The following is an 18848-nucleotide window of genomic DNA, read 5'->3' as shown; positions in this document are numbered from 1 at the left end:
ACTCTTTTCCAGTGAGTTAACTGAAATCTGGATTGTGTATCACTTACCTGAAACACTTAACCAGATGCTGCCCAATTCTGTAATAAAAATGTTATCAGCATAAATTCTGATGCTGATGCATTCTGATTGTTGGACCCAGGCCCACAGTCAAAGCAGTACTGTCTGGTGCACAGTTTCACTATGAATGACTTTAGATTCATCATCTCATGTAAATACTCTGTGATTCTTCATAATTTGGATAAGATAATATACACCAGAAAATGGAGAAACATTTCCACAATTGCTATAATGTAAGATACCATAAAATGCCTTCAAGTGACACTCTCTGACGCTAACCAGTCGGCTACATTTATTGTCCTGAATATTTTTTCAACAAATTAACTCTTGCAATGAATTTTGTTCTCTAAAGATACATTCTGCAAATGAATCACAGTTTGATCAAACAATGTTTTATATGCTTGTGTTATCAGGTAGGTAACTTTGACTCTAAAGTTAATATCCGAATTGTCTAATGCAATAAGACTCTCCTTTTTCACAAAATAAAGACTTATCAACTAGAAAACAACTTTAAAAAACATCTGTATCCTCCTAATTTTTACTATAAGTAAAAATGCCAACTTACCAGACTTGTGCTTCTTATGTTTTGCTTTCTTTTTAATTAAAAACAATTTGTTCTGGATCTCAGACTTATAAGATTTGAATGGATGAAGATGAATCTCACGCTTTCTTTGCAAGTCATCAAGTCTTCTCTGTAGATTTTCATTTAGAATATCTTTCAACTTCTTTTTTTTCTTTTTCTTCTTTTTTGCTAGCATCTTATTTAGTTTCTTCTTATTTTGCAGTAAGGTCTCTAGCACCGTTTCTTCAGCAGATTCATGGTAATTTCTGCCTTGGTTTTCATTATAAGTGCCGTTGACATGCATTTGGCAAGCTTTCAGTGTGTTCCCCTGGAATGGACTCAGCTCAGGTCTTATTCTGGACATTTCAGCGCAACCTTGTCCATTCTCCACATCTGTTATTTCTTCTGAGCTAGGATGACCACCCATATCCACAATCTCTCCTGAACTAATCAAATTCCTGAAGTTCTCTTTATAACAACCAGATTTTTTGATGTCACAAACTCTTGAGGCTTTTATTTCACAGTCAACCCTCATTTCCTCTGTAGTGACTCTGAAGCCACCTAAACGTGGTTTTTTTTCTGGACAGATAACAATGTCCATACTTTTCTCTCCTTCTGTCTTGGAATGACACAGCAACTCTCTCCCAGCAGAACTGACCTCCCCATTGCTTTTGCTTACATATTCATGTTTTACTCTTTCCAATTTAATACGTGGCACTTTTTTAACTTTGATGGGAAGAGATGGGAATTCAGGAGCCTGAAAAGGTTTTTGTTTGTAAATTCGAACATCTGCACCACAGAACTGTGGAAAGTGAACATATGCATTTTCCAAGCAGTCATAACCAAGAATTACTTCTCTGCATTCATGGATAGGCTGACCTAGCACTGCATCCTGAACATCCTTTTGTGTTTCATATACGAAGTCACAAAGACCTTTTAGCAGCCATACTTTTTGATAGAATGGTAGCTCATGAAATGGTTTTTCCTCCAAGGGATTAACTTCTCCGAGAACTTTGAAAAACTGGGGACACAATCCAAGTTTTTCTGCAGCAGCATTAGGATTGTCAGTCTGCCCCACAACAGTATACCAGTGTTGCACTTTCTTTCTGAGTGCTGCCTCCCAAGTCCTGTAGGAAAATGTAGGCCTGCGATGTAATGTAGGTCTGCGATGAGGAGGACTTAACAAAGAAGTCATTATTTTAGATAAAAAAACATTACACTGAGGCATCAGAAGACAACGTTCCAATTCATAGAATACTATTTCAGGTAAATTTAAAATCTGTTGGGCCAAGCAAAGAAAATGACCAATAGCTGGAATCTCCCACATTGTCTCCATCCTTGTAGGTGCTGCTTGAGCTAAAAGTGATTCTTCCCATTCTTCTATTTCTTTCTGACTAGCTTCTTCTGCTTCTTTTCTTTCTTGATCTCTCTGCCTATTAAAAGAAATTTCATGAAAATTCAGATAGTAGGTGAACAAAAGAAAATGAGAGAGGAAAAAAACCAGAACTACAGTATGTCAAACATACTTATCTCGAAGTTAAAAAGAGCACAGTAATATTAAGTTTTACTTAGTTTGTCTTACTTTGCAGTGCAGAATGCATCAACCAAAATGGGAAATTACTGTCATTTTTTTCTATTACCACTAGTTTTAAACAAAGTCCCAACATAACTCTCTACTCTTCTGATAATTTCCTCTGTTATTTAAGGCAGCCAACACATATTACCAGCAAATTCCTTCTTACTTGCAACAGATTTCTTGGTGGGGAGAGGAGACAATGACTAGATTTTATTTTGTTTTCCCAATTACCACATCTAACCTACTTAGGTGTTGATTCACAGGTAAAAGGTCAGACACTGGAACTCTTAATGACAAGACACAGAGAACTGTTTTAGTTAACAATAACTTGTTTTTACAAACTTACTTTCAAAAATAAAATAGGAAGTTACATACAGATTAACAATATTACACCTTATTTTAAAATAAGCCAAGATACTCCATATTTTTCATTGGATCCAGTTAATTCCATGCTAACACCCTCATACAAAGCAAAATTGACTATATAAGCAAACTTTATTCCACAAGTTCCTTAATTAAATTACTAACTTGTAGCCAGAATTCAGTTATTTAAATGTTTTAATGAACATGTCTGAAACCTATCTGAGGATCATGTTTTCAGAGATGAAAGACACAGAACTGCCTACATAATTTAATTTTAATTTTATTTTTATTTCTATACAATATACATGAAGATATTTATTCATATGTTTGAGTATTTTAAATTTAATTTTATTTTTATTTAAGTCTTACCATAAAATGTCTGTGTCTTATGAAAGTATCTAAATATCTAAAGCAAAGAATTATGTATAAACTTGGACTTCAACAGGCAATTTCTTTAGATATGAGGCTAAGTTTTATAGAAAGGCCCTTGCATTTGCAGTCTTACTTTTCTGGGACTGAAAGTATGCAACTCTTAGACATTCTAAACTAAGATGAATTATGGCTACAAGCATAAATCACAGCTACAAGTACTTTGAGTCGCCCACTAGGTAGCCAGAAACTGAGCCCTTTTTTTATGTTCCTGATAACTCATTTTAAAGTTGGGTGAAGAGCAGATGCTGCCTATCCAAATACAACTCATTCACCAGCACTGTGCTCTCCAACTAAAACACCCAAAGTTGCAGTCTTCCATACTGTTCAGAAAGTACCTCTTCTGTGCCAACTTCAGTGTATTAGATTTCTAAAGAAAACAAAAAAAGTAGCAGAATAACCATTGTCTCGTCTTAATAACATTAATATATACTTTAGTGATAAGCCAAAAGTTTAGAAACTTGCAATACATTTTCAAATAAAAATAGTGTTGAAAGTATGTGCATTTATATGTGCACCACTTTGAAAATTTGTACATACTGTAAAATGTGATCCTCACTGGAAATATGCAACTAACTCTATAGGCCTTCCAATTGCCAAGCCCTTTTCATGAAAGCGCTCAGAAAAGGTACTTCCAGAACATTTTTGGTGAGCTGAGAAACAATTGGTACAGAGAGGTCCAAATTACTTTAAAAACATGGCGCGATTAAGAAACAAAACTGAGATAAGAAATTTGAAGCAAAATTACTTGGAGAGGTCAATAGATTCAAAGAAATATTAAACCAGCTATCTACTGACAGATTTTTTTTTACTTAATAAGTGGTACAGTTCAAAATTTTAGGGTGTAAAGAGGCCAGCCAGTTGTGGGTTTTTTCTGTTATCGTGGAACATTCTGTAGAATCAACCATCTTTTGTCCAGGATCTGGGACTTTTGAGTATATCCAGATACATGGACTTAACAGTTAATTAGTACGGTTTTGCAGCAATGTACTTAAAACAGGTGTATGAAAGCATAATTTTTATCTTGTTTGGTAAACTGTTCTACAGACTCTAGCAATAAATTAAAATCCAATCAAAATACCCTTTTTCAAAACATTGTTATCAAGTTCTAGAACACAGAGTTGAGCAAAAATTAAGAGAATTTTACCAAAGAAACAATTTTACCCTAGTGATCTTTGATTTTTTTTGGCAAAGTGTGATCAGAAGATTGGTGGATTAGAAGAAAGTTCTACAGAGAAAAGTACTGTCTAACAGCTAAGTCAGCCACATAGCTTCAAATCTGCTGAAAATGAAGACGACCTGCAAAATTAAAAGTGAGCTGGTCACATATGGGGAAAAGTCTACAAAGCTGTAAACTTTGAAAAAAAGCTAGAAATATTTTGCTTCCTGAAGCAAATACTGTCTTACCATTGTGAGCCATGTTTAGACCCAGTCACACAAATTACTGTTAAAATAAACTTCAAAGCTTCATTTTCCCCAAAGTAAAACATATTAACATTAAAGACTGGCTGGAATTATTTAGCTCTTAAATTTAAGAAGACCACAAAATCTCAGAGTTATTTACATGAACAATCTAAAATTATTACCTAACTGACAAGCTGAAATGCTACATCAGTGAGGTAACAGCAGAGGAACTGACAGACATGATTTGCTTCTGGCTATCAGTGAGAGAAGCAGCGACAAAATCATGGAATTAGTTCGTAGTTAAGCATTCTGGTAGTTTTTTATCTAATTATTGCATGAAAAACTGTCCAAGGATACATATCATAAACCATAATGCACTAGCAGGAAATTACTGTGGATGCTTTCAGTTAATATTAGAAGTTTTGCTACACTAAAATAAGAGCAGCTGTAATTTAATTCAAAACTTAAATGACCTCAGCAATTTTTCAAGGAAGTGGTACTAATTTTTTGCTTTGTGGATGCACTGTATTGAAGCCATGAACTTGAGACCACAAGAGCGCCACATTTATTTACCTGAAAAAGCCATAAGGAGCTAGCCTCTTTAGAAAACTAGGAAGACAATTATTTAAAACTAAAAGTAAATAATCTTTCTTATTACCTCTTTTCCTCTTTTGCTCTCAGTTGCTCCTCTTGTCTTAGAACCTGAACCATCACAGACTCAAACATGCCTGTTGACAAACCTACTAAATTGCGAGGCGTGGAACGACGTCTTGTAGAAATGCATGCTGTTGTTTTTTCATCCTCCTGCCCATAGCATCCTCTAGATGTTACAGCTAATGATGTTTTCTCTCTTAAATGCCTAGGAGAAAAAAGCAAGCCAATTCACAACTATGAACTTCTGTACCAGTGGCACCTCAATACCTAGCCTACCAACCATGGATCAAGCATGCTTACTCAGATAAAAGCAGTTATTTTTTCCATTTTGAAAATTCCTTTATGAAATTTTAAACCAAACACATTAATATGACCTATGTTTTCACACCAGTTAAAACTGCATATTTACCACAAGTTACCAAATATTATTTAGAGATGGAATTCTCTATCTTAGTCCACAAGTACTTGGAAAGAAAAGACTTCCACAAGACCTATGATAAGAAAGTATCCTTTTTAGCAGATACCTAAAAATAGGGGGCAGGGTGGTGGGTCTATTAGGGGAAGGGTTTGGGGATCTATTAGTTGGTTTAGGTTGGGGAAGCATATGTTAAACATCAGTTTCTTCCTATTTTAAACTCCAAAAATTGAAAGACAAAACACTACAAATTTGTCTGCAAAGTTACATTTTTTCTTACGTTTTTCAAAAGACTCCATTAAAACTTGTATGAGTTTTTCACAACCTGTGAAAACATTTGAGGGACAGAGGAGAAAAATCCAACCTCCATTCAACAGGAACCTCCATTCTAAGGTAATTTTCTGTGGCTTGTAGTATTCAGGAATTATACAACCACTATTAATTGATTCCATTGAATCACTTGAAGGGGATCATTGACCTAAACACTACTCTGTAATAACATAAGAACGACTGTTGCAAGAAGTAGCTCTTCAATTTCATTTTACAAATAAAATTATGTTAAACACTTCAAACAAATTTTTCTAATTAAAAATTGTAAAAGAACTTTGAGACTTCTAGGTTCTGTAATCCTTCATACTTACAGGTCCTAGAAACTTTTATTAAGCTAGTGCACATAGACATAATGAAAAAATCTTTACAAATCTCTGAAGAGTTAATACAAGACAAGCTCACTATATACTGAGGCAAGATTATCTTTAGAGAGTTCAATATTTCCTAATATTTATCTGAAAAAGACTGTCCATTAAATGGAAGAAAGACAAAAGCAATTGAATTTATTTTTTAGTAAATACCTATATTGCTATTTGACAACACAAAATCTTCCAAGTTGTATTTGGTTATTTATCTGCCAGCTGTAACTCTATTAAGCCAGGAATTTATTCTTTTTTAAAATCAGGTTTTACTTTAGCAAACTAGGAACATTCACGCCCCACTACGTTCAGCTCCTTCCTTTCTACCATCAGACTGTCCCAAAACTGCCGTTACACAGAAACAGTTTCAAATATACTGTTGCTACAGCAGCACTGAATACATTCACTCTGCTTTCAGGTGACTTCTGCACCACTTTCCTGAAGTGTCCTTCCTACACGAACAACGTTCTTACCAGCTCGCAGTTCACAATGTCACTAGCAAACATAATGCTGATGGACACACAGAGCTTTACGTATTTCCCAACACTGTTCCTTCTTTACCTTCATCCTTCACCAAAAACACCTCTTGTTTTTTTTACATCCAGAATACTATGTTATTCAGAAGACCAGTGGGCTTTTCACTGTAAGAGGCCACCATGGTTTTCTGATAATGACTAAACTATGACCAGTTCAAGAGAAAGCATGTACTTCAGTTGTGATTAAAATTGCGCTTTCTACCATGTATCTCGAGAGCTTTCTGTGTTTCAGCTGCTTTGGCTGATAAGAAAGAAGTCCCTGCCCGGGACTTACATTTCAACTTACCGCGATTTCCATTTTGCCATTTAAGACTATACTATGGCAAGCATTGTCTCTCATTTTATGATTATAATTACCATTTCAAAGCAGGTAACTTCGGCTTAGTATTTTATTCCTATGTATATTAAGGGCGGTAAAAATTTCACAGATTGTAAAAATAACAATTTCAAATTATTGCTAAATATTGCTAAATATTCATACAGAGTTTACGCAGTTTTGCGACAAAATAAAATAAAGAAAGAAGCATTTGACATCTGGACAAGTGTTCCTCCATGCTCACAAAAGGCTTCTTTCAGAAGGAAAATCTTAGTCAGGAAATGCTGTGCTCTATTTGGCATTTTGAGGTTTGGAATTCCAAAGCATTTTGAATTAAGATTTGAATAGTTCCCAGCAGGAAACGTTAATCTTCATCAAAGTACTCAAAGTTTCAGGGTTCTTTCTGTTGGGCGGTTTTGTTCGACGCTTGTTTTCCTTTAACGGAATTTAAAGAAACACACCCTCCTGTTCTACTTTGTGTAAAGAACACGCTGCGCGGCCCCTATAGTTTCCTACACCTACCGGGATAGCAGCGCCAACTTCTGTTCCAGCATCATCTCCAGCTTCTGGGCCTGTTTGGAGAGCCAGTGATCCACACCGTGCAGCCGATAGCAAGTCTCCAGCATGAGCCGGAAGTCACACACGAAATCTGCTATCCCTGTGTACTGCCCACTGGAAAATTTCTCTTCCATTTTCAATAGCCATATTCCAGCGGGCATCTGCTGCAAGGACTGGCTGCTCTTACGGCCCAAGAGGGAGCCAGAGCCTTCTTCCCCGAAAAATGCCTGATCCGCGAGGGGCTTCAGGAACGGCGCCGTCAGAGGCCGGTACTTCTCCAGCAGGAACTCGCGCAGGATGCGGTACCCCTGCTGCAGCTCGGGATTCAGGCTCTGCTGCAAGGCAGTGTTCCCTCCCTCATCATCTGCCTCGTTCTCAGGCTCCTCCATCCCACTCTGAGGGGCCGAGGGCCGTTCCGCCGGGAGGTCTCCGTCGGATTCCATGTCTCCCGCCCCAGGCTCGTTTTCCGGCACCTGCCGGGGACCGCGGCGCTGCGCCTCGCTCGGCCGCCGCATCCGCACCGGGCTCACCTGCGCACACAGACACCGCTCAGTGCCCCGCCGGCCCGGGGGGCGGGACGCGGCCGCCGGGGGAGAGGCACCGACTGGGCTAGCGCGCGGCCCCGCCCGCCCGGGGACAGCGCCCTCGCCCTCGGGGCCCGCCCCCTTCTCCCCCCCCCGCCGCCGGCAGCACCGGCGCATCCCGCACCCCGCGTGCGCCGTTCCCGCCGGGCTGGCCGGGACCTCCCTCCGCGCCGCGCGCGCGTTCCCGACGGGCAGGCGGCGCGTGCCGGCCCCGCGCGGCGTCCGTCGGGTAACGGGCGGCGCGCGCGGCAGCGCGAGCAGAGGATAGGGTGGGGGCGCGGGTACCCCCCCCCGACGGGGAAAGGACGCGGAGCGTCTCACCCCAGCGCGCATGCGCGCGCCCGGCCGGTGGCGGTGCGCCTGCGGTGGTGGCGGGAGCCGGGTGGGATGTGACGTCATCAGAGGGCGCCCACCTCGGAGCCGGCGGCGCGACTCGGGGCGGCCGCTGGTGCGCGCGGGGCTGGGCGGGGCCTCGCGGCGGCCGCGGAGCCTCGCAGCGAACACCCTCGGGTGGGCGGGGGCGGAGCCTCGCAGCGAACTCCTCAGGGGCGGGGCGGGGCGGGGCGGGGCTGCTCCTGGCACCTCCCCGCGGCGCCGGCGGCGCCGGTGGCGCGCCCCGGCCCCGCCGAGTGCTGCTGCCGTGCTGCGGCGGCTGAGAGAAAACTGTCACCTAACGGGTCTGTCGTCTCCCGTCAGAGGTGTGCCACAAGTGTTCAGCCGCCGAAGCGAAGCAGCAGCTCACAAAAGCACTCAGTTCTACACTCGGTTCTGCCCGACTTGCATTAGGAGCTGGTGCGTTGTGAGGGGAGGCTGCTACTAACGACGCTGTCCTAGCCTGGGGTGCACTTGTAGTGCTCTCACGTGTGCCCTCACGTTTCCTCCAGTCCTGCGCACCCCTGTAAGAGATCCTAAGGGACCCCAGGGAGCCCCACAGTTGTAATGGTCTGCACAGCACTGCAAAGCTCTTGGAGACACACCTCTGTGCGTGTCTTTGGTTTTGTCCTCTTCACATTCCGAACTGTATGAAAAGCTGAGGGCACCCTGCTGAGGGGAGTAGAGGGGAAGAGAATGAATGTAAGGGAGCAGGACTCTACTTCTCTACTTCTGCCTCTACTTCTGTAATGGCATTCTTGTTCTTCAGAGATCACTCCAGAGACAGACGTTGCTCATAATGGTGTTCCCTTAATAGGAATAAATGCCTCCACACTGCAGGAAGGTGGGCCTGCTTGGAAGGATCATTGTGCGTTAAGACTCTAGTGATCCATGCAATAGCTAACCCAAGTGTAGCAACATACAGGATGGCCTTCAGGTCTGTGTTCTGCTGTGTGTATTGCATGCCTACAGGATAAAATCAAGCAGTACTCTGTTAGAGAGCCATGGGCAGCTCCCACACTGTAGTGGCATCTCTATAACTTGCCTCTATCTAAAACTGCAGCCAGAAATCCTTATGCAAACATTCTCTCTGACAGTAGAAAGGATTAATAAAGTTGGGATTTTTAAAGGAAATCCTCTTATACCTTGAATGACCGTCATGGGATGGCCTTTCCACAGAGTCTTCATGATGCACCCTCATTACAGATCCATTTGGTGCTGCGCTGCTTATGGTTTGTGGAATTTGAAATGCTGTAAGATAACCGTTCTCACTTTCCTTATAATGTTAACTCTAAGAAATTGCGTTTGAAATGATACTTCGCAGAGTCTGAATCCCTTTCTTGTACTGGGACCATAAGGACCAATATGTCCTGCTGCAAAACAGAGGGAATGCTGTGTTGTGTTTTCTTTAATAACTGATCTCAGGAATAGTGTTCATCTTGTCTAAGTCCCACTCCAAGCTGAAAGTGGAGAGTCATCATCTGAGGGGCAAGTGGTGGAAGGATTCCAGCAACATGTGCGGAGGTTAAATCAACTGTACGAAAAACATAACTGAGGAAAGCAACCATTCAAGTAACAGTGGGAATTTCTAGTGTAAATTAAATAAAACTAGATGAGGCTGCAGCTCTTTTAGAAGTTTTGTGCTTGTTGGATATCTGGCTCGCAGCACTCATGTCCTGGCTCATTTATACTCTCTGCAACAATACCCAGGAACTTAATAGACATTTTTGCTTCTTGCTATATATGTGGCCTTGCTTTAAGAATATAAGAACTTGTAGTCATAATTCTGCATAAAATTCATAGGCTGAGTGGCCACAAAATGTGTTCAGAGATTTTGGTGTGATAACATCTCAGCTATATTCAGATCTCCTGTCAAAAATTGAAATTTATGGTGATGAAAGAAATTAAGATATTGAGTCAACACTCTGAAATTAAATTTCAGTGAAGAATGGCCCGCATATGACAAAACAAGATAATATCCTTTATTGGGAGCTCTGACTTGTATCACCAAAGTATTTGAAAGAGGATATTTTTCCTAGGTATGCAATCAAAGTAGGCTAAAAAATAATTTTTAAAAAAGGATTAGAGTGGGAAACATCATTGTATCAATCTATAAGAACTTTTTTGTATTTTCTTATGTAATAAGAAAAATACATTTTATTCAAGAAGTTCTGTGATACATTATCTATGTACTTCCGAAGCCTTGCCACACGAGTGCACTGTTGAATAAATGCCATGTGTGATTCCTGCCTTAAATCTGAGGTGACCAATGTACCAGGGTAGAACTGCTGAAGCAGAAGCAAACATTTTGGAAAACTTGTAATAATGGAGTTTCGTTTTATATACTCAGTGTTAATAGGAGCTATGACTCACATATCATTAAAAAAAAAAAAAAAAAAAGAAACCAAAACCAAAAAACAAAAAACCAAAAAGACAAAAAACAAATAAACAAACAAAAAAAAAACCCAAAACCCCTCCCAACCCCCCCCCAACAATTTTAAAATAACTCAAAAGTTTTCAAAGAATAAATAGAGCTGATAAATATTCTTACAGTTTCTGTCCATACATCTGAATTGGATATACAATTTTTGCAAAATGGTGTGATAGAGATTTGCATACATTTTAATCATGTAAGTTTGGATATGCATGATCATTTCAAAGAATATTACACCAAGTGAGCACCTCTGCCTTGATATTACCACAAAGACAGCAAGAAATTTTGTCATTATAATATTACCCACAGTGTCTTAGGTGTGTACAGAACAGTGCAAATGTCAAGTGGATAAGCATACACCATGAGAAAGAAATGTGACATATGCTTGGGAAAGAGTAATCTTCCATATACAGTTCGCAAAGGATAGGATGATCTAGCAAAGGAAAAGAGACAACTGTCAGAGATGACCACGTCTGATGTAAATTTTGAGTGACAGAGCATCGGCATGTCATGGAGGTCACATTCAAGGGATGTAAAGTAAAGAGAGTATCACAGCCTGACCATGAAAGCATCCATGACTTCTACAGAGACGCAATGATGATGTAAATAATTAGTCTCTTCCTAAACTTTGATTTGAGTATAAGTTTTTATCATATGCCCTAACCAGATACTTTGTCTTTACATTTGCTTTCAATCTGAAATCAGTGTTATCAAACTACAAAGAAGTTACAAATACTGTATAGACTAAGATGATGAATAGCTAAGCAAACCTCAGCTGGTTTAAATCCCTGAGTTACTTGTGGCCATTTTTAACACTTACCAAGATTTTATATGTGCATTTTCAGAGTTTTATATACAACTCTCAAAAAATGTGTAAAATATATACAAAAAGAATATTTTAGTCTAAAGTTCTTAAATCCAAAGGCCCTCTAGTAGTTTTCTATCTTATAGATAAGAGATCTATAGCATTTTTGTAAAAGATATTACCTCAAAGAATTGTTTAGACTGGCAGAATTATAATGTTCATGTTAGGGCACTGAAGAGTTGTTTTCTAACAGGTCAGAGCTGCCTGTTAGAGGATGTAGAATGAAAAAAAGAAGGATGGTTTCTGTAGCAGCAGGACAGAATGCTAGAATGCTTAGGAAGATAACTAAAATTGACTGTGAAGGCCTGAATTCTTGTACCTTGAAATCACATTCCCTGCTTCAGGCGTAGTAAAGGGGGATTAAAAAGTACCTTCCACCTTCAACTTTAGGTTATACTTCACAAGTCAGGAAAAAAAATCTTTTTTTTATATAATACACATTCACTCAGTGTATAATTTACTTCTTCTTCTAGCAGTGTCATAAATAGTGACTGAGTGGCTCCCATTTTCCTTCATTCTGCTTCTTCTATTTCATACATTAAAGCCAGGGGTCCAAAGTGCAGGTTTCTGCTCCTGATGACCTCCATGGTGACATAGAATATAGCCCACATTAAGGGTCCTTGAACTCTTCTGTGAAGTGAGTGGATTAACATTGCTACCAGAGCCATTCAAACTGCATGCTCAAGTAGCTACATGTTCCTTCTGCTGACATAAAGTAATGGTAAATAAAATGAACACCAAACTCTAGAAAACGCTAACAATGTGCTTTCCGTTTGCAGGTCTGCCACCTGAAGTTTCCTCTTATGAGATGCACAAAATTCTTGGCAAAGAAACAGGGGATATGAAGTGTGAAGAAAATAATCAATCTCTGAAATGTTTCAGTTGAGTTATTCTGCTATCTTTTTCATCCTCTCTCATGTTCCACCACCTTTAATTGCATCTTTCTCCCTTTTAGGGATACGGTGCTACTTTCTAGCACCAGAGATACCATCATTGACAATTAGAATACAAACAGGCAGAAAAAAATGAAACTGTCTTTGAATTCTGCACTTTAGAGACTTTCCTCCTTTTTTGAGTCCTCAGAGCTGAAAGCTGTTTTGCATTCAAGCTTCTGCACCATGTAGTACTGAAAAAGTACAGTTCTCCTTAAAATAAGTAATTCTCAGCAACTTCAAGAAGAATTAAAATTTTATGATGTGTTACAAGCATAAAAAATCCATTCTCCAACAAAGACCATGACTAAATATTTTTTAAATTAACATAAAATGATATGATCCAAATTTCTGTCACGATGTCTTTTTAGAATTAGAGAAAGAAGAAAGCAATTGAGCACATTCAAATGGTTTCTTTCTTGATTCTAGATGGCATGAGAACTGTATGGAGATGAATGCTGTAGGATGCCCAGGGACTTTGACCACTAATGCCTAACACAGATGGCTGCTGCAGGAAGTGGCACAGCAGGAATCAACATGATTTCCTGCCCAATCATGCCAGATGACCAGCAGAGACCGTCCTTTAAAGGGCACAGGTTGAGAGCTGGAAATGTGACGAGGGAATGATTCTCACAGATAATCAAGTAGGGTAAAACATCTAATCTCTTGGTTCAGTAATAAACTCCAGAGTTCAGATCCCTTGTTTTTGCCATTTACACCTGACGTCTGGACATCCAGTACGTACAGGCTGATAACTAGGTCCTTAGCCAAGCTGGAAGAATAACTGATGAGATCAGGCTGCAGTATTTCATTTAGCAATGTTTGTCAGTCGCCTGCTGCTCAGCTGCTGATGTTCACAGAACTTTAAAAAATGTGTATTTTTTTCATCTAGGTTCCTCCTTCCACACTCTTGCCAAACTTAGTCAAAATTATCCAGCAGATTAAAAAGTGGCTGGAGAGGACAGACAGACAACACAACTACATATGCCTCAGAAATATGCCTAGTCCCTTAGAAAACTAGTAGCAGGAATTTAGTAATCTCCAACACTGTTTATTTTCACTCTGCTGTCTGTAATTGTGCAACACAGGAAAGGCAAAAAAAATGCTTCATACAGACCTAATATTTATTTATGTGAAAGGTTTTGCAATTATACTTTATTGTGTCTAATTGTGTACCTGAGGCTTTTTAAAAATTTTTGTGGTATTATAGGAATGGCAATTATTTCCTCTTCCCAATGCTGGAGAGTGGAGATAAAATACACAGATATAATTTTCATATCTAAGAGAGGTTTTGAGAATGATTAGTGCAGAGATTAAAATGCACAGAGAGCCAATGTTTGGATGACTTAAACATCTGTTCCATTCACTGCCCATTCAGTTCTTCTATAAAAATTAACTGTAAAGACTGTCTTATACAGTATCAGAGAAGATAAATCAGGACAAGGGCTAAACTGTAGTCACACAGATATGAACGTCCACTTCTGACAGGGGAAAAGAGAACTCCTCCAAATATGTTCATGACATCAACAATTCTAGAGTATGTGTTGTATGTCACTGTTCCTGGTGGATGGTGTGAAAGAATCTGTGGCAACGCGTAGTCACCTTACATATAGACACACCTTGCACATACAGCACACCTCAAGACAACTCTTATATGCTATTGTCCATCAATGAGGAATATTGGAAAGACTGGGCAATATTCAAAAAGCATAAATTAAAAGGATTGTCTGTACAAACACCGACTCTTGTTCTGAAGTGTTGTTGCAAAAGTTACAGGAATCTATCAGCAGAATTTGATTAAAATATAACAGTCTTTTGTCTCATTCAGCCACATCTCTTCTACATATCTGGTTTTATTATACATTCAAAGAGAAAATATAATTGTTTCAAAATAAGAGATTTATAAAAGTCAGAGTAATTAATTAATCAATATAAACCCCATAATATTTTCTTAATTTTTATTTCACAGAATCACAGTATAGTGGAGGTTGAAACAGATCTCTGTGTGTCTGTTGCCTCCATGCCTCCATGCTCAAAGTGGGGGAAAACAGAACTGTTTTCTCAGGGTCTCATTCAGTTGGGTTTTCAGTACCTTCAAGGACGGAGGCTCCACAAAATATTTGCATGCAATAAAGACAAACCACTGTAGTCCAAGAAGATATTCTGACAGCCCCTATATTTTCTTCTATTTGCTGGCTTACAGCACCTCAGGGTGTTAGAATTATAGACCATCCTGAGTTGGAAGGGACCCACAGGGATCATTCAGTCCATCTCCTGGCTCTGTCATACCAAGAGTCACATCATGTGCCTGAGAGCATTGTCCAAAAGCTTCTTGAGTTCTGTCAGGCTGATGCTGTGACCACATTCCTGAGGAGCCTTGTCCAATGCCCAACCACCCTCTGGGTGAAGAACCTTTTCCTGATATCCAACCTAAACCTCTCCTGACACAACTTCAGGCCATTCCCTTGGATCTTGTTACTGGTCCTGTCACAGTGAAGAGATCAGTGCCTGTCCCTCATCTTCCCCTTGTGAGGAAGTTGTATCTGCAATGAGGTTCTCTCCTCAGTCTCCTTCAGATTCTTTTGCCATCTTGAGTTCAAGAGGCATCATCCTTCTCTTATTGCAAGAAATACCAAAAATAGTTAACCCTTAATGAGTAAAAAACATTTACAGTAACATTTGGTATAAGAACTCTAGACTTAGAGAAATGTTAAAAAATAGTAATTTAGCACTGAGCAGAAATAGTTTTCATTTATACACATCACTTTTCCCTTTTGTGTGTATCTTTTTAAGAACAAACTTCCAAAAAAGTGTAGATTTTTCAGCAGTGGTCAGCATAGACCTTACTATGTCATAAGCCTTCTGCTGTAAACAGAAACACATGAAGGTTTAAATAAGTCCCCACTCTTTTCAATAGTAGATGTCTCCACTGCACATAAAACAGAATTATTTAATGACAGTTTGGAAGTACTGGGAGCAATAGATAGGTTACAGTGGGCTCTGTTTAGTCATATAAATGTCTTTAGCATGCCATGTTAACAGGATGTGAAGCAAGATTAAGTTGGAAGTCAAATGCTTATTCTACAATGTTCTTAAAATATTCTAAAAACCCAACAATTTCCAAGAAAATGCATTAATAAATTACCATGTCAGTTTTGGTCAGTTAGAAAATATATTACTGCTAACTATATTTGGGTTGGTTTTTTATACCTTTAGGGGAGAAAGACCTCAGTGTGAAGAAAAACAAGAACTTCTTATTCAAATGTTAATATATATTCTGGACTTTAGAATAGAAACCCTGTACTCTGAACTAGAGCAAGTTTTTTTGAGCTGACATCTCCATCCTATCTCACACAATCTATTTTAATGTTTTCAATCGCCTCCACTGAAAATGTTTAGAAAAGGCTTTCTTCACACTATTACTACTTGCAATTGATCTTTTCCCCAGTGTAAATCTGTCTATGCCCTGGAGTACAAATTATACATATCTGATCATTTTGTGTAGTACAGTCTATTGGCTATGTTCCAGGTGTTTTTCCAGCTCGAGAGGTTTTGAATTAGATCTCCTGCAAATTGTTGGCAAATTAAATGGCTGATAAAATAGCTAGTATTTACCGTATGCTCAAAATTATTCATGCAGTGGCATGTGGTACCAGGAAACTTTTCTTTCTTCTCTTTTCTGCAAATATTTACTTTTTGCAGATGAATTTCTAAAGACAAAAAACACAAACCAGTTGTAGGCAGCTGTTTTTCTCGCTACTCCCATGCCAATAGTTACACATAAAATATTTTTTCAATAACTTCATTGATGTTTTTCTCTCTCTCACTGTTTTCTAGAGGTTGTTACCTTTCAAGATAATTTAATATGACATATTAATTTGAATTAGAAGAGAATTTTGAAAGCCTGTCCTGTAATGGACTGAACCTAATGTTGCAACTGTAGGCATAAAGTTATTAAGGGGGGTCCATGATCAATGAAAATCATTAACTCTAATGGTGGAGCTTGGAGAATAAAGGCAAGCAAGCAAGCAAAGAAAGAAAGAGAGAAAGAAAGTGTGAGATTGAGCAAGAGAAAGGGAGACATAGGTGCCAGGAAGTAGGAGCGGGGCAGGCAATGTTGGAAACAGACAGAGAATGGAAAATGCTTCTCAGTGGCCAACCTAGAAGAGAAGTGTGCAGAGTTGCCCAGATGAGTGTCCTCCCCTGTTTCACTTCTAACATGGTAACTTGATAATTTTCATCAGGATCTGCACAAAATCATCATTAGGTTTTTCTACTGTTGGTGCTGTTATTGCTGATGGGACCAATAAAACAATAAAGTTTAAAAGAAACTGTAAAGGTCAAGATGGAAGGTCAGCTTGACTCAGTATAGCATCTGAACAACTGTATTAAAACAAATAAAAATATTTTTGCCACATAATAAATTTTTCATTGCATTTCTCCTTATTGTGGTTTAATCTGGAAGGTAACCTAACAGCTGTGGGCCCACTTTCCACCACCACCCTTCCCTGTTTCCCCTCCAGCTTATTGTGCCCCAGATCCCTCACAGCTGTGGCAGTGGGAAGACCTGCAAATTCCTTCAGTTAGTGTCAACACTGCTTAGTAAAATCTAAAACATCAGTGTGTCATCAACATTATTCTTATCGTCAATCTGTCACTCAATCCTATACCAACTAGGGCAAAAATTAACTCTGTCCCAAATAAAACCAGAGCAATATCCACCCTTTATTCTGTATCATTTATGTCATGTCCAGGTTCCACTCTTCCCAATGCATCCTTCCCTGTCTTTTGATACATACACAGAGATACCTTTCCCTTAGTCTATGGGTCATCCCTCTAAAATGGAGTAAAATTAGTCCATAGCTTCGGGCTTCGTCTCTTGTAGTAGACTTTCAGAGCTGGAGAGATGGTGCATGGTATTGGATAATGTCCATGATAAGTCCATCCCCATTCAAAAACCCATTTGTACATTGCATCTCTTCTTCGAAGGCCCAACGTGTCAACGTGTCATAGGCCCACTGAGCTACCCATCTTCCCAGCTACCTTGTGATGACCCTGCTTGGAGCAGTCTGCTTCCTGACCCCTCTTAGAGGCAGCTACTTTATTCCTTATTAAATGTGTCCACTTCTGTCGCTGTTGGGACAGTCACAACACACAGAAGAACACTATACAATTTCAAAAGGCTTCTCTCTTTATTATAACAGCATGCTGTCCCTTATACATTCCCAACAAAGTTTATACTTCTTCATTGGTTACGATAAATCAACACATTGTTACAGAGCAGTCTACACCACTGTTTCCAACTAACATTCAACTGCAGGTTTCTTTTGTTTATCTTCTTCTTCTTAGTTTCCATGTCAACAACCTTGGCAGAATTCCTTTCAGGGGTAAACACAACTCTTACCAGCTTCTTCTAGCTCACTCTTCCTAGCTCACAGACCAGCTGTCAGCCACTTCCACACACTTCTTCTTCCAGTATTTCTCCTTGCATACAATCTCAGATAAGACTGGCACAGTTTGGTTTTCTGTTTCAGCCTTGGACTCTGTCACTTTGCTTCTAGTTCCAGAGACCTTCCCTCCTGCAGCAGGCACTGAGCTCTGCTGAACAGATCTCAGTCAGCCTGGACCAGGCCCCAGCACATTGCAGTGATTTGTGTCTCTCTGGAATTATCAGGTGACAGCTCATCTTGCCCAAATATTTTAATAAATTTTTCTGCATTCCTCACTTTTTTAGAGGTGAAGTCTTAAAACACTGTGAGATGCCCACTGCCCTAGGCACTTGCTCATCCTATCCCACACTCCTTGCCACTCATAACTATCCAGCCTTAGGGCAGACCTGTGGGTGATGTTCTTACCTAGTTGTGTAACCTTACACAAGATCTGAGACATATTCATGTGTCATAGCAATGCAAAGGTGCTGGTTTGGACACCCTGGGGATACTTTCCAAGAGGTAATGTAACTCACCTGGAGGAGAAGGGAAGGATGGCAGAGAGTGTCATTCCCACGGATGGACCCCTGGAGGTGTAGTTATGTGTCATTCCCAACAGGCAGCTCCTGCCGTGCAGGTGCAGCAGCGATGCTGGGTGTACACACTGCCTCAG

The 18848-nt window shown here is 39.8% G+C and overlaps 1 protein-coding gene across 1 annotated transcript in view; it reads right to left on the bottom strand.

Annotated features, from left to right (window-relative positions):
- Positions 1-8109, bottom strand: part of BRD10 (bromodomain containing 10) — a 44918-nt gene extending 36809 nt beyond the window's left edge. Inside the window, exons 1-3 of the mRNA XM_066569682.1 lie at positions 7524-8109; positions 5050-5250; positions 623-2052 (exon numbers count right to left, since the gene is read on the bottom strand). Of these exons, the coding sequence (XP_066425779.1) occupies positions 623-2052; positions 5050-5250; positions 7524-8074 (2182 nt within the window). The 5' untranslated portion in view covers positions 8075-8109. The remainder of the gene's footprint in view (positions 1-622; positions 2053-5049; positions 5251-7523) is intronic.
- Positions 8110-18848: the final 10739 nt, after the last annotated feature.

The sequence above is a fragment of the Molothrus aeneus genome, chromosome Z (assembly GCF_037042795.1).
Source record: "Molothrus aeneus isolate 106 chromosome Z, BPBGC_Maene_1.0, whole genome shotgun sequence".
In the NCBI taxonomy this organism is placed as follows: domain Eukaryota; kingdom Metazoa; phylum Chordata; class Aves; order Passeriformes; family Icteridae; genus Molothrus; species Molothrus aeneus.
This window is presented reverse-complemented; position numbering and strand designations above follow the sequence as displayed.